The 23,009-nt window shown below is 45.0% G+C and overlaps 1 protein-coding gene across 1 annotated transcript; it reads left to right on the plus strand.

The window, feature by feature from the left end:
* Positions 1-1,876: 1,876 nt before the first annotated feature.
* On the plus strand, positions 1,877-22,594 carry HHIPL2 (HHIP like 2). Its single transcript, XM_073335280.1, has 9 exons — positions 1,877-2,254; positions 6,991-7,643; positions 10,337-10,480; positions 11,175-11,506; positions 13,326-13,452; positions 13,827-13,972; positions 15,657-15,738; positions 20,144-20,226; positions 21,831-22,594. Exons 1-9 carry the CDS (start codon positions 1,877-1,879, stop codon positions 22,208-22,210), a joined length of 2,325 nt encoding a protein of 774 aa, XP_073191381.1. The 3' UTR covers positions 22,211-22,594.
* Positions 22,595-23,009: the final 415 nt, after the last annotated feature.

Below are 23,009 nucleotides of genomic sequence, written 5' to 3' on the forward strand. Positions count from 1 at the left end.
GGCCATGAAGTACAACTACAAGAGATTTTCACTTGAGTTGGTTGGTTGCCAATGGACTTGAGGGAGTTAACCCCTTTGTAAAAGCTAACCTGGATGCTCCACAAACATTTGTTCCGGGATGTAGATATTTGAGGGTTTACCCAAAGAATCAGTTCAATTTTTCATTTCAATTTGAAATTAAATTTTTAATTTTGAAGAAAAATCAAAGCATCTTAAATTATATGAAAATCTACAAAACATTAGCATTTGAAAAGCCATTTTTCATAAAAAAAAATTTCTGATGACAAAAATTTCGACCTGGTCTGTTGATAATACTCTGTCCTCCATCAGCATCTTCTACCTAAGAAGCTCAAAGCACTTTACCAACTTCAATGGGCTCTTTGGAAGGGGGTGTCATTTCAGCTGGCGCCATCTCTAAAAAAACTGTCCCCGGCTGAGATATGGGAACTCTCCTGCTCTCTACTAACACTTCCCCATGTTATGTGATAGGTCATGGAAACAACTTTAAATATTTTCCACAAATGTTTATTTTTTTTCAGCCAGCTTTGCATTGTAATGAACTGGTGGGTGGGTGTGGACATACATGTAAACACTGCTGTCTGGGGTGGAATCAGAACTGCTCAGCCCTGTGTCATTGGCCCTACACTGCTAATAGGTTAAGAGAGATTCTCTTTTACCTCAAGTGATAGGGGCCTGTAGTTTGAAACAGTACATTTGCATGGTGTTGGTCTGATGTTCTGAGTGGGCTGTGGCATCTAGCATAGTGGCAATTGAGTTCTGAGAGGCCATGGATTTGTTATTGTTACAAAGCAGATATGCTGCATGAATATTACTGTACCAATTTCTGATTGGCAGCAAATGAGCAAGGAAAACTTTGCAGGAGAAGCTATGACAAAGCTGGAGTGTGGCTGAGGTAGCCTCAATCTGTTTGCCATGTTTGCTCGTGCACTGGAGTCTGGGACAAATGACTTGAGTCATCAGCAGTGAGCACAGCACACAGAACCTAGCACATCCTCGGTGGCTATGAGAACTAGTTTTTTTTAAGAAGTATAGTCTCAAAAGGCCACAGTCTAGCAGTGGACACTGGGAGGGAAAAATGCAAAAATCTAATGGGTCTTTAAAAAACAATTTAAACTAATCTGAGCTCACACAGTCCTAAAAGTGTGGTTGTTACATGGCATCATTACAGGGTAGAGTTAAAGTTGTTTGTGTGCCTTACTTTGTATTTCCTACCTTCACATGTTTGGATTTCTTTTAAGTTTAACTCTAGCTCTGAATTTGTAGAATGCCTCACATGGCAATAGCATCCCTGTAAAGATTTTTATCCTCACATACCCTCAATATTAATTCAAGATGGGATTATTAAGTGAATCTTAAACAGGGTGGAAGACCCCCTGCTTCCATCCCTGTAGAATCTGATCCAGGTTTGACCCAGCTCTTGAAAATTAAATAGAGGGTAGGTACTGACTGAAAGTGATTCATTCATTTTCCTTCCCTAATATTTTCACAGCTGCAGCATGCTTTGCATTCTAAATAGGGAGAGCAGATCAGGTTGGATATATTTGGATCATGCATTGTACTGTTTACCTGTTATACATATTCAATGAATGATTTTGGAACCTGTTTAAACTAAGTTGTAGGGACTAGATCTGTGAGTGCTCTTGGGGGCATGAGAAATGTGCAGAGGGGAGGGGAAAGATTCTTGCAATGTGCCGTGTGAAATACCAAAGAAACAGCCTTCAGGGTTTCTCCTCAGCCCACAAATAGTAAACTTCAGAGGGGGAGAGAGAGAGAGAGCTTGGGAGAGGGCGAGTGAGCAAGCAAAAACCTTAGCAAACACTGAGTTCTGCAGCTGGCAATTTGTAAAGCTCAGAGGATGAATGGGCCTTATCTTAAAGATGGCCAGGATTCCTATACATCTGACCTCAAGAAACCTCCATTGGAGAAGGTTAATGTTTGGCCACACAGCAGCAGGTTTGGAGTTACCAACTTGTCCCCCAACTTTTTCTTTTGCCTCTCTGTCTCCTTGCTGTGCCAAGCAGGCATGCTCTGGGGGCACCCCCAGTGCCTGGACTACGGACCCCCTTTCCAGCCCCCTTTCCACCTGGAGTTCTGCTCTGCCTATGAGACCTTTGGCTGCTGTGACCAGGATAAGGACAACAGCATTGCAGCTAAATACTGGGAGATCATGGATTACATTGATCCCCAGGGCCACCAGCTGTGTGGAGGATATATCAAGGATATCCTGTGTCAGGTAGGGCAGAGGGTTTCAACCTGAAGTTTACAGTATGTTTGTGCATGTGTGCACGCTCATGTGCTATAGGTTTTCATTAAAAGGTGATTTCTCCTTGTCATCCCTTTTACATTTGTGATGCTGTGGGGATGTGTGGATTTGGGGGAGAGGGGACAGTGGGGGTAATGTTACTAGACAATGGTTATTGCATAGTTTGCATTGGGATCAAAGTGTGGCCAGTTACCACAGGGATAGATGTTCTGTAACTGCACGTGACAACATCAGGAACAATAGTTAATAATGAATTACTATTTTTTGATAGCTGTAAGTGCTGATGAAATGAAGGAGGAGTGTATCCCGCTGTTGGGAGGGGGACAATACTAGCCCCTTTGTAACTAAGGGAGGATTAAAAAGATCAATATTTATTTTTCATTCTGCTCATAAATATAGGGTGACTTGGATGGCAGATTATACAGGACATGAAGCACAGTGTTTGCATTCCCAGGTCTCATGACGGATGTGTTTAGATTGTGCTCCTGCCTAGTACACTGCAAACGCTGTGGTTATTAAAGTAGAACAACATTAAGAAACAGCTAGAAGATTCATGCAGCTGAAAGATCCGGAAGCTTCAGCTGTTGCCTTTCCCCTCTACTTTTCTTCCCACTGCCCATCTGGCTCATGGAAGCAGGCAGTTCAGTAGTAAAAGCTGCTCTTGGGTTCCTGTGTGTACAATGATTTGTGGGCAGAAAGGACTTGACTTTTTAACAGGTATGCTAATCATGCTGGTCATGATTTACTGTATGCCAACACAAAGCAGCCAAAAAACATATTTTTGCTTATCACAAAGGTATAAAATTCTTCCAGCTAATCCTTCTTAGCTTTCAAATATTATCCATGTTTACTAAATACTTCCACTTTTATAGTCTCATTGGTAAGAGTCTGGAGTCACCTTGGAGAAACCAGCTTTCAGAAAAACAACAGCAACATTTCATCAGTCACTTACAACCAATAAACTAAGAAAAAATTGAATCTGGCCATGGCAGAGATAATTCACACTAACGTTTAATGACTGAGTGGCCTGTGGAGGATTTCCTGTATGTGACGGTTAGAAAATAAGCACACACGATAATAATAACAATTAAGACTGTTGCATCTTTATACTTTGATCATAAGTCCTGATATGTGTAGCTTAGTGTGAATTCATTGTAATCATATTTCATAGCATATTATAAAAATATTGGTGTATATTTTTAAAAATAATTGTCTCAGTAACTTGAGATCCTAAAATAATGACTTATCTATTAACTCTTTGATGAAAAGTGATTAGTGACTGCTAGTTTTTAATGACCTGCCTCTGCTTCTATTGCTGTTAATGTCAACACACTGGGAACAGGCTAGGCTACTTCCTGAGATTCAACTGTTTATTGGATTAGCACAGTCAGCAAGGTTCTTCTGCATAATGCTTTTTTCCCCTCAAGTGAAGTCAGCCCTAGCTCTTTGATCCAATAAGTAGTAAGGACAGATCATCATTCCACCAAATCAAGGACATATTAATAATTAGTAATGATTGTTAAATGTTAACACATGATGAGTGCTGCACACGATACAAAACAGACTCTGAGACGCTTACAATGTCAGGATCCAATCTTGCACACAGCTAAGTCGATGGAAGAATGCGTCTGCCTCCCCAAGGTGAAGTTCCTACAGCGATGGAAAAAATGTTTGCATCAGTATAGTCTGCATCTACACTACGGGGCTAGAGCAGCACAGCTATGGCACCATAGCTATGCCATTGTATCACTTGTAGTAGAGACATGGCCAAAGCCCTTTCAGTCAGGTGCGTGGAAGCCAATGCATCCATTCTATGCTAGAAATAGTGGAGAACAAACAGGCCTGCTTTGGTAGCAAGTTGGTGTTAAGAGCTGATGTAATGCGCTGCAAAGAGGAAGCTATTTGTAGTGCACAACACCTTTTATTGGTCCTACAAAACCCAGGAGCCATGCTACACGTTCCTGAGTGCCATCTCCTGGCACCTTATCGATATCTGTTTACATATATACAGACAGAGAGCACTCTTGTAAGGAGTGGTTTAAAAAGTATTTTTCTGAACAGCTTTGCCTCTGTCACAACCTAGATCACCTGCATTTCTCTTTATAATTTTAGCTGAAGTGAAAGCAAAAGATCAACTCATCAACTTGTATAAAGTGACATGACTCCACTGACATCACTGGAGCTGCTCCGATTTACACCCGCTGACAGTCTGGGCCATATTTGCTAATTATTTGATTGACTGATTGAAAACACTTAGGGCTAGATTCTCAGAGGCTGTAAAAGGGTAGCTAGTCTGAGATATGCCACCTGAGGATCTGGTCCATACAGTCCATGTGAAGCCCTGGTCAAGACCTGCCCTTGATGTCCTTAAGAAAGAGCACTGAAAAAAGGTATGTGGAGGCTGTGTGGCAGCTGATGCCCCAGGAGGCAATCCCTGGTAGCACACACTAGAATGGCAGCTTCATCATCCTTTGAGAGGATGTAAGGTTTCCCTGTTCAGCTGGCTGGTGCAGGGGAAAGGTGAATAAAACCTTGTTTAGACTAGGATTGAAAGATGTGATATTAGCATGTGCTAGCTAATGTCATAATTGGCATGTTTTAAGGTTTGTATACAGATGAGGCACAGTAACTTGGCATGTGCTAGGAGGAATCCTAAAGGCTCAAAACCAGAATATGACTACAAAGGACACAATATTTATTCTTTTTGTAACTCCCCTCCCAACCCTTAAGCCAGTATCATGATTGAGGTGGGGGCTGACTCATGATTTGTGAATGAGATGTGAGTGTCACAGGGCCTGTCTGTTAATAGCTAATAGAGATTCTCCTTTAGTTCAAGTGGTAAGGGCCTGTGCTTTTTGAAGCAGAAGCATTAGAGTTCTATCCCCACTGTCTCCAGGAAGGTCTGTGTGACATGAGTGAGACAACTGTGATATGCTAAATGGCCCCAGATTTGTCACAATTAATGTAATTGTGTTATGCTCACAATTACAATTTGTTACACTTAGTGAGAAATCAGTCATTTGTCGTGAAGGGAAAATGATAGACAAGTGACATCTGGATATGAGGATCTTCAGCTCTATTAATTAATTGAAATAATAATTCATTCCCTTTCCTCATCCCCCACTGTCCCCTCCTTCCACAGAGATGGGAAATGACTAGTGATTAGTATGAGATTGCTTAATCATGGTGGTTTTACATAGACCCCAAGGAATGCCTTCACCTCAGACATTTAGCCAAAACAATGGCGGTTGTCTGCATTCCTTGCAACACTGACAATGAGTTGGAAATGTGAATAGTTTAGAAACAGCAAAGGCTACTAAGTGAATGGCTGGAAAAGAATGTCCCCTACTTAGAGGGTACACTTTGTTCAATACCTTAAACTGTAGAAGACCTTGCACTACAGTGATAAGGAGTAGAGGCTGGAGGGAGTTCATTAAGATTAGAGGTACTAAGGTTGCTTCTTGCTCCAGTGAGAAATGCATATCTCCCCCACATGCATAGGCGCTGACTCTGTGGGTGCTCTGGGGCTGGAGCACCCATGGGGAAAAATTGGTGGGTGCTCTGCTCCCACCAGCAGCCAACCTCCCCGCCCTGCCCCCACACCCCAGCTCATCTCCATCTCCGCCTCCTCCCCTGAGTGCGCCGCATCCCCACTTCTCCCCCTAGCTCCCAGCACTTGCCACCACAAAACAGCTGTTTCACGCGGGCAAGCGTTGGGAGGGAGGGGGGAGGAGCAGGCAAGCGGTGTGCTTGGGAAAGAGGCAGGGCCGGGGCAGGGATTTGGGGAAGAAGTCCAATAGGGGCAGGGAGGGGGTGTGGCAGGGGTGGAGTCAGGGTGGGGCCGAGGGCAGGGGCATGGAGCACCCACCAGCGCTGGGAAAAGTCAGTGGCTATGCTCACATGTAAGCGCATTTGGATACTATAGCAGTTGCCATAGTTCTTAGCCTCCTGAACACCTCACACAGGTACAGCAGAGTGAACTCCTGAAGCCGATGGAATGACACCAGCGCAAAACCAGGGTGAGAGGAGCATCAGGATTTAACTGATTGTATTTTAGTTTCTATAGAGCTTGCACCAACAAATATACAGGTCAAGTATTAATAGAAACATTATTTCCTGAAGGGTGTAACACAGAAACCCAGCTGGGTGAAAGACTAGTGGAATTTTGCAAGATTGGGTAGGTAAGTGTTAATACCTCCATTATACAGATGGGGAAAATGAGGCACAGAGCTGTGAGCACCCAAATGTTCAAACTTGGTTGCCTAATGTTAGGCACTTAACCTAAATCTTGCACATCTAAAAATCTGATTAAGGCATGCAATCTTTAGGCATGCAAGAGTGAAAATGGTGACCTCAATGATTTGTCTGTGATCACACAGAGAGTCAGTGGGGGATCCTGGAATAGAACCCAAAAGTTTTAAATCCCAGTTCATGCTAAATTTGATCATAATTCAAGGTTATGCACTGACTTAAATGGGACTCCACACATGCTTAAGGCTTTTCTTAAATGCTTTGTTGAATCAAGACCTTAAATATCTCTGAAAAATGCAGTGGAAATATTCTTCCAAGATTGTTTAATTGGGGCTATTTTGTCTTACTAATTATTTGCATGTTACTGACCAATTTGCTTGGATGAAGGCTACTCAGTGCATCAGGAATCTGTATACACAGACAGACATGTAATTAGTTTGTATTTATTTTCATAGGAGTGCTCCCCATATGCTGCACATCTCTATGATGCAGAAAACCCCCAGACACCTCTTAGGAACCTCCCAGGACTTTGCTTTGACTACTGCTCTGAGTTCCATTTCAATTGCCGCTCTGCTATTACACTGCTGACTAATGATAAACACATTCAAGAATGCTGTGAGAGGAACAAAACCCGCTTCTGTAACCTCCTTAACATACAGGACCAAGACTATTGCTACCCCAATGTGCTGAAAAACACAGACCTCAATCGCAACCTGGGGTCAGTAGTGGAGGACCGCAAGGGCTGCCTTCAGCTGTGCCTGACAGAGATTGCTAATGGGCTGAGGAATCCGGTACTGATGCTCCATGCTAATGACAACACCCACCGCATGTTTGTAGCTGAACAGGTGGGGATCATCTGGGTCTACTTGCCCGATGGGAGCCGACTGGAGGAGCCCTTTCTAGATATTAAGAAAATAGTGCTAGCTACCCCATGGATAGGGGATGAGAGGGGTTTCCTAGGGATGGCTTTTCACCCCAAGCACAAACACAACAGAAAATTTTACATCTATTATTCATACATGGACAAGAAGAAAGCGGAGAAGATCCGGATCAGTGAATTCAAAGTTTTAACGTCTGATGTCAACAAAGCTGATCCACGCTCAGAAAGGTAAAGCTTATTCAGAGCCATTTTGACTGTATCAATTTCTCATATGACCACACAGGAACCTGCCCAACTGCAACATCTGGATCTGAATACTGAGCTCATGACCATTCTAAGTTGCGCAGATCCAGGTGTTTGGCTGGGCCCATTAAGGAGATTGCTAAACAGAGACAGAAAGTGTTGTGAGTGCTGGTTCAACGTCACACGGTGAGCCCACACCAGAATGGAAAATAGCACCAAATTCTCCTTCTCTAACCTTTAGACACACTGCCTCCTGTCCGTGCCCTGTGAAATGTAGCAGTACAGTGGCAGCCTCAAACACACCAACTTTTCAAACTGTGACCCCTGTAGAGAATTAACTCCTGCTCTGAAATTGCTTTACAAACAATAATATTAAATAGGCTGTGTTTTTATTGCCCACTGCAAAGGCATTTTATTGCAATGATAACATAAATATCATACACCCATCACAGGGCTAAAGGAACTACAGAAGTTCTTAGTGGCACCAGCTTGGTCTCACCTCTAATAAAAGTTAAACTGCTCAGAACGAGAACATCTTTTCTGGGGAGGCTGATTCTGTCCCTTTCACTCATAGAAAAGGATTTAGTAATAATTTTGTCACTTGTGAGCGTCACAGTCTTGCTGAAAGACAGATATAAAACAAAAACCCAGTGCCTGTTTCTCACAGTGAACATTTAAAAGGCAAGAAACAGTTTTCACCCAGAATAAACTTTGAAATGCATTGGAAGATTTGTGTTTTTGAATGAGCACTGGTATTTTATTTCTGTGCCGGTGGTTGGTGGTCAGGGGTGCAATTAAGGGAGAGCTGGGGGGGACCCAGGGCCCCCCCCCGGGCCCCTGACTGGAGCTGGAAATTTGGCTCAGTCACTTTGGGATGGTCAGGCCAAAGCTGAGTAGTGTTGTGCCTGCTTGGCCCCCCACCTCTGCAGTCCATCTGGTGCCCACGAGCACTGGGCACGCCCAGCTCCTAAGGAGAAGTAGAGCAGGGGGAGTGGAAACTCCCAGTGCCCAGGAGGGTGGGAGGACTGGATCTGGGCTTTTTTGGTGCTTCTTGGGGAAGCAGAGATGCAGCAGGAGGAGGGGATTCGCCTGTGCCCTGCTGGGGATGTTACTCTTCAGCTTGATCACCGCTCTGGGTAAGAGCTCGGACTGAGTGTGGGGTGTGGAGACCACGAAGCTGGGTGTCGGGTAGGGAGCTCAGAGCTGGGTGCAGAGGCGGTGTGGATGGGTTGGACTGGGTACAGGGGGAGAGTGTGGGACAGAGAGCTGGGGCTGAGTGCAGGGGAGGGAGAGCTCTAGGCCCCCTCCTTAGGAAAATTCTGGTTGCGCCCCAGCTGGTGGTGGATTCTGTGCCACAAGGGGCACAGATGACATCACATTTTTAAGCCCCCACCAGTAGCAGGTTAAAAAAGTCTAATGGTGTTAGGTCACCTGACTGAAACCATTCCATACGGTTAGTGGCTGATAGCTGCAGAGCAGCTCCGGTGAAATAAAGCTGATGGATCTCATTCCTAGTCCCAGTGGCAAGTGTCCATATTACAGAAACCCCCAGCACAATGGGCACTCTGCTTCTAATAAATAATACTAATGAAGTTTTGGCATTTCTATAATGCCTTTCCTAGAGGGAACCCAAAGCAATTTCCAAAGGAAATAAGTTTCCGAAGAACCCTCTGAAGGAAGTACTATTGTCCACATTTTACAGATGGGAAAACTGAGGCACTTGTTAGTGTCCTTGTTGGCAGTGTGAGGAGAGAGGTCAAGGATTGAATGGACACTGGGGACTGAAGTGTCCTTTCACTTCTAGAGGTGGCTCGTCTGTGTTAAGATGAAAGTACAATGGTGGCATAGCATGGGTGCAGCCATGCTGTACGTGTTCTGTGGATCAGCAGAGAACTTCCGCCCCAAGGCCTTGATGTCTGGCCCATTTCCCTGGGCACTAACAGACCCCTGACACCTTCATCATCAAGTGCTAGAAAATGCACCCAACAAAATTAGATTTTAAAAATCCAGTTGTAAATATAGATTTCACAGTTTATTATGGCTGAAAAGTGCCTCTGGACTGTCAAACTTTCTGAGAGCTCTGCCTTTACAGTAAGAAAAGAACAAGATCCACTGAGTTATTTGAATTTACCATTTGCTGAAAGGGCAAGATGAAATCAATGGGAACAATCAGTGCCCACCTGCTGGTTATGCACTTATCATAGACTTAGGGTATGTCTCTACATTTGAGCTGGGAGGTGTCATTTCCAGCTCACGTAGACTTACCCGCATTAGCTCTGCTCAAGCTAGTGCCTGAAAATAGCAATGTGTCCCCAGCCACACAGGCGGCAGCTTGGGTTAGCCATATACCCAGGGCAGGCAGGATTGTACTCGAGATGGCTAGCCCGAGAGGCCACCTGTGCTGCCATGGAGGCAATGCTCCTTTTATGTCCACGCAAGGTGGGAATCACACCTCAAATGTAGACATACCCATAAATGGAGGGATGTGATTATCAATGGACGTGAAAGGTCCTTGCTTAGCCTGGGAACAGTAAGATATCTTGGAAGGATATGTTCTGCAGATAAGGGGTTCCACTTATTGTGCGGACTGAATAGTAACATGTTTCTCTAACCCAACAAGACACTGAATCTTGTCCAGGGGCTACATCTGTGGTTATTTCTCTTTTCTTTCTTTTTAGGAGTCTTTTGGAACTTGAAGAACCAGCTGCAAATCATAACGGGGGGCAGCTCCTCTTTGGCATGGATGGCTATCTATATCTGTTCATCGGGGACGGAGGGAAAGCTGGGGACCCTTTTGGAAAATTTGGGAATGCTCAGAACAAGTAAGCTGGAGGACAGGTTTATGCATCTCTCATGCTAGTGCAATGCATTGGCTTAAAGCATGATGAGACAGAACTTGGACTTTTAACAAAACAAGAGAATGGACTGATCAAGCAGCATTTTTGTTGTACTAGTCATTGTAAACCAGGAACCACATCTAAGGGTTGGTTTTGCTACCACGGTCCATCCATTCTTTTGCCCCTCTGCTGAGACAAGGGTGCTAATGAGTATCATTTATGGCGGTAGTTTTTGTGTTGATTGAAGAATATTGTAATGGGGCTTCCTGGCTGTCACACTGTGGCCACGTGGAACTTCACAGGGAAAGCAAAGAGAGACCTGATATCTCCCTTCGCCAGAAAAACACAGATTCTTTGTGAGCTAAAGAAAAAACTCCATTAGCTGGGTGCAGCAGAGGGCCTATCGCACACAGCCAAGCAGTTCTGATGCCCTTCAGGAGAGGGCAGTGATGCTTGTGTACTCCCTCCACTCCCCTAATCCAGTTCATTACAATATTTATTAGAGCTGGTTGAAATTTTTTAAAATTTTAAATATTTTTTGATGAAAAAAGGGACAAATTTTTCATGAAAATTTTCACAATGTTCCCATTTTCCCACCAACTCTGAGATTAACATTTATGAACCTTGATTTACCTGACAGTCTCCTTAACCTATTGTTCATGCCTTGCCTTACTTTCAGGAGTACATTACTAGGAAAAGTTTTACGGATAGATGTGAATGGAAAAAGTCCAGATGGAAAGCATTATCGCATCCCACCAGATAACCCCTTTGTCTCTGACCCCAAGGCTCTCCCTGAGGTCTATGCATACGGGGTCAGGAATATGTGGCGCTGTGCTGTTGACAGAGGGGACCCAGTCACTCACAAGGGACGAGGAAGAATATTCTGTGGTGATGTTGGACAGAACAGGTTTGAAGAAGTTGACATCATTGTTAAAGGAGGGAACTACGGCTGGAGAGCTAAGGAGGGATTTGAATGTTATGACATAAAGCTTTGCTATAATTCCTCCTTAGGTAAGCCAATAGCTTCTTGTGGGAGCTTTGCTTGAAAAAGCACACCCCATGCAATAAAAACAACAAGGAGTCCGGTGGCACCTTAAAGACTAACAGATTTATATGGGCATAAGCTTTCGTGGGTAAAAACCCACTTCTTCAGATGCATGGAATGAACATTACAGATGCAGGCATTATATACTGACACAGGAAGAGAAGGGAGTTACCTCACAAGTGGAGAACCAGTGTTGATAGGGCCAGTTTGATCAGGGTAGAGGTAGTCCACTCCCAATAATTGATGAGGAGGTGTCAATTCCAGGAGAGGCAAAGCAATATGCTAAGTACACTGTGCAATATGTACTTAGTTAATGACTGTACTGCTGCTTTTCCAGTGAACCTCTGTAATCTGAAGTCATGTACAGGAGGATGGGGAATATGTTCCTGTCTGATAAGAAAACATACAGCTCCCCAGCTTTCCAGTCCAGAGGCACTAAAATACAAAACATCCTGGCATCTCAAGAATTCCGTGTTGTGCATCACATTGCACAAATGGCAAAGGGCCAGTACCCATTGCAGTCAACAGAAGTCTTTCTATGGAGTCCAGTAGGCACTGGATTGGGGCCTAAATGCATTATGGGGAATACTTGCTTTCCTCTGAAACGTCACGTAGTGGCCACTGTTGAAGGCAGGCTACCAGGCTTGGTGAAATGATCTTATAGCAAATCTTATGTGGGAGGCAGTATTGCCTACTGGATAGAGCACTGGAGTGGGCCTCAGAAGACCGGGGTTCTACTCCTGGCTGACTTTGTCTTTGATAAGTCATTTTAACCTTTCTGTGCCTCAGTTTCCCCATCTGTAAAATGGGGATAATGATACTGATCATCTTTGTAAAGTGCTTTGATATCAACTGATGGAAAGCACAATATAAGAGCTGGGTGTAATTATGTTCCTTAAGGATTTTGTTGACACACTCTTAAGTTAATAAAATGTAAATGACTCTGGGAACTAAGCTTGGCGTATGAGCGTAGGTATGCAGTATCTATCTACACACCACATATGTGGTGGTGATTGCCATATGGTGCCATTATTGCAGAATACGCCAGTAGTTTTTAACGAGGTCCAGCACTGTGGCCTAAGGATCAGAAAGTTTACCATGTGCCTGTGTTAGGCTTGGCTGCTAGGCTTCAGATTTTAACTCCTTACATTTTTCTATCTGTGCTGTTCAGCATAAAAAGAAAATCTCAGTCATACTGAAAAAGTGCAGACAGGACTGAAAGTTTTCAGGAGCAGAATGTCAGTCCCCCCCAAAAAGAGCTGGAACCACCTTTCAGGGTGCCAGGCATAAAGGGTGGCAGTAACTTATGTTTCTGGTAATATGTGTGATCCAGCAGAATGATTTTCAGTTGCTGCCCCTACGAGCAGTTGCAATGTATAAATCTATTGAGCTGAGCTGCAACTTCCTACTTCCATATTTTTTCTTTTCAGTAGAAAACTGAATTTTTAATGTTAATCTTTGTTAAAATGCTTGATCCACTTAGCCACAGGTAACGTTTCATGAACTCTCTCTGCAGCATTTACCTGATGTAAAGAATATTGGTCCAGCATAATAATGAAGTTCACTGGCTGAGTCTTGTTAAGCCACATAGGCAGCTCCTTAAAGCCTAGGCCAAATTCTCTGCTGGTGTAAATGGGTGAAACCCCATTGACATGAACCAAGCCACTCCCATGTGCATTAGCCCTTTTGGCCTCCATTGTATACATCAGTATTGTTGACCAGTTGCTCTTTGATCAGCGAGTCCGTGAAAGCTGTTCTGTTTTTTCTTTTGTGTGTATTTAACAGATGACATTCTTCCGATATTTGCCTATGGCCACACTGTGGGGAAGTCCGTCACTGGAGGATACGTGTACCGGGGGTGTGAATCCCCAAACCTGAATGGCCTCTACATTTTTGGTGATTTCATGAGTGGGTGAGGGAGATAAGTTTCCATTCTTTTCTATCCAGCTATCCTTATATTTGTATGGCTTCCATATCTGAGCATTCTGAACCCCTCTGGCCCAGTCAGTGAACGTCCTAGACAGTCAGCGTATTTAGATCAATCGTTTGGTTTGGTCCATTACAGAGACAGCACCTGTAAAGTTCTGAGCTGGATCTGAACTTCACCCAAATTAGAGCTTTCAGGAGTGGGGTTTTAATTCAGGCCCAACAAAAGAAAATTAAACCCAGTTTAAGGATCAGGGTTCCAACTAACCTTTTACTTCCAGTGATGCATGATTTTTGCAGGAATTAACCCTGAGAATGGAAAATTTGAATCCTACAACAAAGGTTTTATTTTTCATCCAGCCGCCTTATGGCTTTGCAGGAAGAGGAGAGGGAAAATAAATGGAAGAAACAAGATATTTGTATTGGTAGCACTAAAGCCTGTGCTTTCCCTGGGCTGATTAGCTCCTATAACAAATTCATCATCTCCTTTGCTGAAGACGAGGCAGGTAATGCATTTCCCTGACCATACTTGTACAGAAAACTGGGTTCTGTGTTTCAGGGCGAATATATGGGGTTTGGCTGCCCTTGGGAAATGTTAGTGAAGACCGACTGACTGCACAGGGGTGATGAAATATCTCAGCATTGCAGTGGGGGTTCACAGATGGTTCAGACAGTTCAGAAATATGCCCAGTCATGAGACCTTGTCAGTTTTTCCCACGTACCCCGGACACACGTGATGCAGAACTCATGACAGCTCATTATAGAGCTCACTAATCACTTGAAATTTGAATCTGGATCTGAACTCGCTCAAAGTTGGGTGGGGTGGTTGGATTCATGCCCATATACATTTTTAAATTTAAACAAGCAAACAAACAATGTAAGAGTATGGGTCATTGCAATGCAATCCTCTTCACTCCAGTTCTTGCAGCCAGCTGAATCTCTTCCTCATCAAGACACCATTCTCATTCACAATGGCAACACTAGGAGTTCTGGTCTGAAGAGACCCTGGTTTGGAAGGGGCGGGGGGGGGGGGGGGGAGGAAAATTCCTTTTTCTGTAGCTGGTAGGAATGTCTCAAAGCTTGGTCAAGGATTTAAAATGTCATCATGACTATAACAAAAGTGAAATTACCAGTAGATCCATTGGTCATGCCTTTGGGGCTTCTTGAGTACAAAGACCTCTCCAGTGCATAATGCAAAACTGATCTCAAAGCTTTAGATAGCAGGCAGCTGTGCTCTGGCAGAATTTGGAAGAAGAGGGGGAAGCCCTCCATAATAGCTTATGGTTCAGCAGAATATGGATATCGTCCTGTGCTTGTAATGGAAAAGATCCTGGATGATCTCAGACCGGGGAATAGTAGGTTCTTACACATTTGGCTTCCATGTCTAGAAAATGAAAAATAAGGCAGGAGACACAGACCTGGGGAATACAGAAGTGTTGTTTTAGTGTAAAACACTGACAGGCTTTAGCCTCTGTTCTAGTAATAAGTGGCAGGGATGGATGTTAAACTGCGGTATCAACTCTTCCTCTAAAAATTGTCACAGTGCTGTAATGTAATTTGAACTGCAATAATAGTTTCGCTTGGTATTTGCTCAAATTACAATAACCTCCCTAGATATTATACTGATGCTAATGAAAAATATGAATTCTAGGGATAGTAGTCAATTTCTCCAAATATGAACCTGAACAGCCCAGTAACAAGAGACTTTTGTCCCAAATGATTAGCCATTCTAGAGCCTGTTTGATTTTTTTGGTAGTTTATAAGTCAGCTAAATATTTTGTTTTTGTGTGCGTTTCCTCTATTTATAAGTGCTGGCTGCTTTACTGGATAAAAACAAGCCTTTTAGAAAGTACACTTATAAGATATACCCAATAAAATAATCTTTTGGGGTGTCCTCCACAGGGGGACACAATGGCCCTGATGCTGCATCGTGATTGGCACAGGACTGCTATTCCTGAAGTCAGTGGGTCTGTGTGTGGGCATTGCAATCTGCCCACATGGATCACACTGTGAGACCAGGCCCAAGGTGTGAAGAAAGATTTTGAATGAAACAAATAGGAGTGTGTCTTCCTTTCCAATTATGTGATGTAATGGAGGGGCAAGAGAAGGGGGGAAATGGTAGTGCACCTGCAATTATTCTGTGCATTTGCATCTGAAACAGCTTATATTTTTTTCTCTCTGTTTGTTTAGGGGAGCTTTATTTTATGGCTACTTCTTATCCCAGTGCCTATGCACCCCATGGAGCTATCTACAAATTTGTTGATCCTGCAAGGTTAGCATTAAGATCTGGTTTTCCCTTGCATGCTGCTTTATAATCAACACAGATTATCTAGTTGGCTCAATAGATGTGGAATATATATCAGTAATCTACCCATCTATGTTTTGATCTCAGTTACCCTATTGTACATCTTGAACAACGCCACTGGCTGAGGGAAGTTAATTCTAGAATTAGACTGACATTTGTATTCATTTACATTACTTCAGACTTAGGCTGGTACAACTGAGAATAGAATCTGGTCCAAAATCTGTTAAAAGTTTGGGGACAATAAGGTTAAAAACTATTGACTTTTTTACAAGTCAAAGATACAACACAAACTTGTTTTAATAGTACAAAGTAATAATCAGTACCCTTCAGGTTCACAACGGAGATAGCCTTTTTCTGTCTATACGTCAGCCAAGGACCCTATAAAATAAACATCAATTAATTTTGTAATGCCAAAAAGGCCTTTCACCAAAAATTCTCTCTTACCTCACATAACTTTAACCTGGCTGGCATGTTCCTCTCATCACAAAGGAGTTAGTGACCTACGAAGTATTAAAACATGGTAAATGGCTGACGATACATGACACGAGGGGGGGGATCAGTAATGGGTTACAGTGCTTTTACCTCTAGGCCACTAGTTCAAATCTAACCTGCATAAGGCTACTGTCTCACTAGTGAGTTATGTGAAATTAGTGTTCTCTAGGAAATTCCTCAGGCCCCTAGCTTTTGTTCACATCACAGTTAATGCAGACTGGCCCCATTGTTGTCAGTCAGCCTCAGCAAACAAGCCAAGAACTGAATGGGCCATGCATGGGGAGCTTGATCGCCACGCCTCCTGCTGCATCGGTTCTGTGCTTAAAGGATTTAAGTGTTTAGCGTAGTCATGCCAACATTGTTCACTACTTCATAGTGTCTTGGAGCACAGGCGGATAAATGCCCGCTTTGGGGAGGTTAGCCTGCTGGCCCTGCCCCCTTCTGCCCAAGGCCCTGCCCCCTGGAGCCCTGAACCCCTCTCCATAAAAAGGAGAAGCCCTAAGCAGCCTGTAGCAAAGCAATGACTCACCAGTGCAGTGCCTCCTGATGGTCATCTTAGGAATTAGCTCTCCAGCATATGGAGCACCCTCTGCAGGCTGGTATCTCGCCTGCTGCTGGCTCCATGTCCCTCCCAGACCCCAGTGCCCTTTACGCTGGGGTTCTACCCCAGTAGTACCCCTATGCTCTGGGTCTCCCCTCCCAGGGGAACCCCCAACCCTCTAAACCCACCTTGCCTCAGTGGCTACCACCAGTCATCATCTAGCCCCCGCTCACTGGGGCAGACTGCAGTGTAATGGCCCCTCATCATTAGTAAGGGGTTAGGACCTGCTGCCTTTGCCTATCTCTGGGCTACCCCAGTACCTTTTTGGGCCTTTACCAAGGCCTGTAGCCTAGGGGTTTACCAGGCTGGAGCACCTCAGCTCCCTTTGTCCTTCCCCAGCACTGCTCCAGCTCTAGATATCTTGTTCCCAGGCAGCTAGCCCTTCCCCCTCCAAGGCTAGAGTGAGACTCCTCCAGCTTCTGGCCCACAGCCCTCTTATCAGGGCCAGCTGGGCCCTAACTGAGATGGCCACACCTGTGGTCAGCTACACAGTCAGCTTCCCCCAGCTGTTCTTAATCCCTTTCCCTGCTACAGCCCTCTCCAGGGCTGCTTTTAACCCCTTCAGGGCCAGAGCAGGGTAATTACCCTGCTACAGGCCCCCACAACTGGAGGAGCCCTGGCCTGCCTGCCCCAGCCACATTGGGCTGAGCCTCTGCTGCCAGCCCCCCAGAGCACCAAGCCAAACCGCTGGCCCATTGCCCCTCAAGGCCCTTCCCCGCCTGAGCCGCTGGCCCCCACCACCAGTGCCAGGCTGTCGGCCCCCTGAGCACCAGGCTGGTCCAGTGCTGGGTTGGCCCCCTCGAGCACTAGCCCTTCCTGCCCCTGAAGGCTCTCCCTCAGATGAGCCACTGGCTGCCAGTGCTGAGCCACCAGCTCCCCAAGCCTCCAGCCTATCCCCACTCTGAAGCTGCCGGCCCCCTGAGCGCCATCTCCTCCCCCCACTGGCCCCAGAGTGCCTGGCTGAGCCTCCTCACTCCACCAGCCGCTAGCTCTCTCCGCCCCGAGGAGGAAGGATGCAACGATCAGCAGGGACCTGGGGGTGTGTGTGTAGTGGAGGAGACGGTGGGGTTCTTGGGGATGGGGTGGGGCAACCGCAGCCCAGGTGTCTGCCAGTGGATTGGTGGCAGTGCCAGGGAAGTGCCCATGTCTTGGAGTTTAAGGTCAGAAGGATCATCTAGATCATCTAGTCCAGAAACTTTTTTTTTGCTGGGCTCCCCTTTGAAAACATTTCAGGCTGTAACAACCCCCTCACAAAAAAGCGATGACCCCCACCTCATAGCATACCCTTACTTCTGCGCTGCTGCTGGCGGTGCCTTCAGAGCTGGACTCTCCGCCCGCGACCCCCCTACAATAGCCTTGTAACCTCCTTTTGGGTTGGGACCCTCAGTTTGAGAAGCACTAATCTAATCTGACCCCCTGCATATCACAGGCCATTAAATTTCACCCAATGCCCCTATGTTGAGCCCAATGACTTCAGTTAAACTAAAGCATGTTACTCGTGAGGAGACTCAACTGTTGTGTGCCACAGGCAGAGACCAGGAGACACCCAGGTGCCACGAATGCCTGACTGATGAGGTGAACCATATCCAGGCAAGTCATGACCCATACTGCAGAGAAAGGTGAAAAAACCCAATTAAACTAATTTAAATTGAAAACAGATTAAAAATGCTTTGTAGTCTCTAAGTCTCCTGTGAATTCCAATGTTATGAACTTAGGTTAATGGGGTTTAGCAGGGTCAGCTATGAATCAGTTCTCCCGGGTGGGTCTATTAGGCTACATTTTGATAATCTTAGGAGGCTGTTGAAAAGCAGTGATATGCTGGCACTTTCCTGAATTGTTGCCATCTATGACTTAGCAAATGTACTGTAGGGATTTCTTCTGGATTTGCACACAAGGAAAGCTGGCTTGCAAGAGTCTACTGCATGTGTTCTGAGGTTCTACTGTGTAAATGGAGAAACCCAGCGTTACCTTTTCCAAGAAGCCTGAAGAGAGTTTCCAGGTGGCCAGCTTCCTGCAAGGACGCAGCTCACTAATGAACAGCATTACTTCACAGGAGGACTTGCTGCTTGCTCTACAAGTTTTCCTGAAATGAACCAATTTTCTTTGCTGAGTTTCAGAAGTTTCTCCCCTCACCTGCCTTCTAGAGCATGACTGTGTGTTTAATCTTTCCCTTGGTCCTTTGCATGGGCGGTGAACTGCTAGCTGGGGGATGCTAGGCCCCAACCCTGCTCCTTCCACCTGAGGCCCCAGCCCTTCCGCACACACCCCCTGCCAGAGCCCCACAGCCGCTAGCCCCAAGCCAGAGGCTAGCTCCCTGGAGCGCTGGGAGGGAGGAGTGGCACGGCACAGCCCCCACCTCCCCAGCCCCGGGGGGAGGGGCGGCGTGGCCCCGGCCCCAGGAGCGTGGGCAGAATGGAACAGCCTCCTCAGCCCTGAAGCACCAGGAGGGCGGATGGCGTGGCCTGAGCCACCCCACAAGGAGACTGGAGCTGCAGCAAGTGGGAAGGAAGGGGGGCTGGGGCAGAGTGTGGGCAGGGCCACACCTGGCTGTTTGAGGAGGTACAGCCTCCCCCAGCCTATAATACCCACCGCCCATAGTCCTTTGGAGATTTATTTTTTTTCTTTCTTTCTGCACCTCATCTGGGGTCCCTGCTAACTAGGTCTCATTGCTTGTCTGTTTGATTAAGCATCTAACTTTAGTAAGGGCCTGATTTTCAGGAGTGCTCAGCATCCACAGTTCCAATGAAAGCTGAGGTTGCTCCAGAAAATCAGGGCCTTAGGGCTTCACACACTCTGGCATCTCAACAGATAGGGGCAGCGAGTGAGTTGGGTAGCAGTCTAGCTCTCAGTTGTCACAATCATAGCTCTTCCATCCTGATTTTTCTTTCATTGCAATTTAATTTAGTTTTGTTTTATTCTACTTTTCTCTGTTGAAGGTGACCAGATGTGAGGAGCTTGGCACCTTGGTGATATTACAGAGTGAGGTAGCTAGCAAAGAAAAGAGAATTTTATGTAGCACCTTTCACAATAGTCTCCCCAAAATATTACTCCACAATAATAAAATGTGAACATTTTTCAGTGAGAAAAGGCACACTTTTTTTGTGAAAAGTGTTCCTAATTTCTGACCCTCTCTAATTGCAAATGGTCTGGTTTCTCCTGAGGGCACATGACCTAATAAGGAGGATTGATGTGTGATCTCTGTCTCTCGAAAAAGTAAACTTCCTGATCATTTCCTAGATAGTCACATGTGCCTTTTTATCTTTTAAATCTGTTTTCAAGGAGAGCGCCACCTGGGAAGTGTAAACACAAGCCTATTCCAGTGAAAACAAAGAGTAAGCGTATCCCATTTGCTCCTCTGGCAAGTAAGTCCTTAGGTTTTCATTTTATTGTGTGGAATCTCAGAGCTGTCAGGTTGAAATGTACAGCATTCATTAAAGCGAAAGTACTATGCAACAGCTGTTGTCGTACAATAAGTATGTTAATTCATGTTTCTGTTGCATATTAAACATGCTGCTTCTACTTAGTCTCCTCAGAGGAGTTTGGAAGTGGTGAAAGTTTTTTAGTCTTCACTACAGCAACAGAATGAGCAGAAAACACGAGAGGACAGATGGTGTTGTGGTAAGGCACTAGATTGGGACACTCAGGGGACCTAGGTGCAATTTTGGGCTCTGCCACAGACTCCCAGTGTAGCCAAAGTCACTGTGGACTACATTCACAAAGGTATTTAGGTGCCTACCCCCCTGACTTAGGTACCTATGTTCAGGTTTTTGGCACCAGTGTGATTCTCAAGACTTCTGCTTGGCTGCTGCCAAACCCTGTAGGTGCCTAAACTCACTCGGTGGCTAGGTTTTTGTTGTAAAAGTTTCTTGGGCACCTAAATTTCTGCCTCTAGGTATGCACACTGCTGCCTCCCTCTAGATCTATCTCCCACCTAGGCCCCCGAGTGATTCATGAGCCAGGGGAAGACAGGTGCTCCTCCACCTAAATTACTTGAAGTGCCTAAGCTGGTAGACATGCTCATGGGCCACCTAATTCCATAAAAAAGACCCAGGGAAGGGAAGAGGAGGAGGTCCACTTCCCCCACAATTTTTAGCCCACTGGTTAGTGCACTGCCCTTTAATGAGCGAGATGCCTGGTTCACCTCTCATGGGAGTGGCTTAACCACTGAGCTATGGGCGGCTGTGGGTCTCCCCCAGTCTCTTCTGTTGAAGCTGTTCCACTGTGGAATCCCTTTTCCTCCTCATGTGGAGGGGGGAACTTGAACTAGGGGTCTCCCACATCCCAGGCAATTACCCTAACCACTGGGCTAAAAGTTATGTATTCACAACACCTAACTCTCTTTGTGACTCTAACCCTTAATCTCTCGGCACTTCAGTTTCCCCAGCTGTAAAACTGGGATAATAATACTTCAGTTCCCCTGCCCTTTGCCTGTGGTCCATATTTAGATTGTAATGTCTATGACTCAGGGATTGCCTCTCATTATGTAGGTTGAACAGTACCCTGCACCATGAGGCCCCACTTGGGCTTGTAGATACAACTGTAAGATAAATAATTAATACTAATCATAATAACGACCTGTCAACAAACTGGAGCTGCCGAAGAGAAACTTTATCTACCCTTTTATTAAAATCTGCTTGCAAATTCCATCTTACTCTTTATGTATTTTGGCCTTTTTCTGAACAAATGTTCCATCATCTTTTTTCATTCTAAGAGAAAACAAACTTATTCTTAAAAACCCTACAAGAAGCAGCCAGGGTTCATATTTAATGGAGGAAGCAGATTCAAAATGAGAAAAAAGTGAGGCAGTGTTCAAGCATCACAGTTTTTAATCTCTTTTGACAGGCAAATATGTTGTCTGCCTGCCTGCCTGCTTGTCAGTCTGCTAAGGCTCTTTTTCAGGGATATGTCTGAGTTAGTGTTTTGCCTTAAACCAGGAATGCTGAAGCATTTTAATTATTTTTCACAGAGACTGTCCTTGAACTGCTTAATGAACCCCCAACAACCAAGCCTCCCAACACATCCTCCATCTCCACTGGAGCCACCACAACAACTTCCAAAAAAGCCAAGAAGCCAGCTTCCCCAAAAAGCTCCACCAAGCTGTCAGCAGCAAAGCCAACTGTGTCTGGCAAAAAGAGGCAGGCCAAAGGATCCAAGACTAAACTAGATCCAGCAGAAGAGAAGACAAAGGTTCCAAAGGTATCCAAAGCATCACGTGTGACATCTTCGCCAGACAGGAAAGGTTCCCAGCTAACCAGAGCCAAGAAGAAACTTCTCCCCAAGAAAACAACAGCAGCGAACGAGAAAAAACAGAAGAAAAAAGGAGTCAGATCAAGGAGTTCCCTCTGAACACAAATGAACTCCCAATGGGCCAAAAAGAAAGCAAGTGATTGAGAAAAAGAAGACCAGTTTGTGGCGTGAACTGGAGGTTTCCAACATGGACCTTATTAGAAGAATCAGACCTGTGTGCAGTTTTTGTGCCTATAACATGTTCATAAGATTATGTGGGGGAAAATTCAGTCTTGGTGAATGTGTGTTACTTCATGAGTTTAGCATGAGTGGACCTATATGTCCTATTATGACTTTAACTGCAGCAAGGTTTTCCCATCCTCACAAGTTTCCCATTCTTTGCAAATCTTGCTTTGAAGGCTATTTTCTGACATTAGCAGTTATACAAAAACCTCCACTGACTTCAGTGACAGTCCCACAGGTGCAGTGAGGGTAGGAATTGGTTTTCAGGCATTTGGATTTTTAACCTTCAAGGGGTGTAGCCAGAATAAGGATTGTAGGATTAGACAGCAGGTGTCTATCGGTGGGCTTAACTGGTTATGAGGGGGTTCATATTTTAATCACGGTATATGGAATAAATACATTGAAGCTGCCTGATTTTTTTGGTCAGTATTTTATCATCCTTTGCCACTGAATTTCTTATCTGTCAAAATATATTTTTAAAAGAATCACCTTCTATTAAATACTCCAAAAGAAAATCTGAATGTGTGTTTATTTTAGGCAGCTGTCTACTTAGACATATTTGTTATTATGTGCCTAATTTTCAAAGTTGCTGAGTACCTGGAAGTCCCACTGATTTCCAGGGGGGCTGGAGTTGCTCAGCACAGCTGAAAGTCAGGCCAGTCATGGCTGGGCAATT

Source organism: Lepidochelys kempii, chromosome 3, assembly GCF_965140265.1.
Source record: "Lepidochelys kempii isolate rLepKem1 chromosome 3, rLepKem1.hap2, whole genome shotgun sequence".
In the NCBI taxonomy this organism is placed as follows: Eukaryota; Metazoa; Chordata; order Testudines; family Cheloniidae; genus Lepidochelys; species Lepidochelys kempii.

Bases quoted from the DNA above. Each gene is read 5' to 3' on its own strand.
- HHIPL2 (XM_073335280.1), top strand. From the start codon at position 1,877: ATGAATGGGCCTTATCTTAAAGATGGCCAGGATTCCTATACATCTGAC. The intron at 15,739-20,143 runs GTTAGCATTAAG...TCTGTTTTCAAG, and splicing joins AAATTTGTTGATCCTGCAAG to GAGAGCGCCACCTGGGAAGT. The intron at 20,227-21,830 runs GTAAGTCCTTAG...TATTTTTCACAG, and splicing joins CCCATTTGCTCCTCTGGCAA to AGACTGTCCTTGAACTGCTT.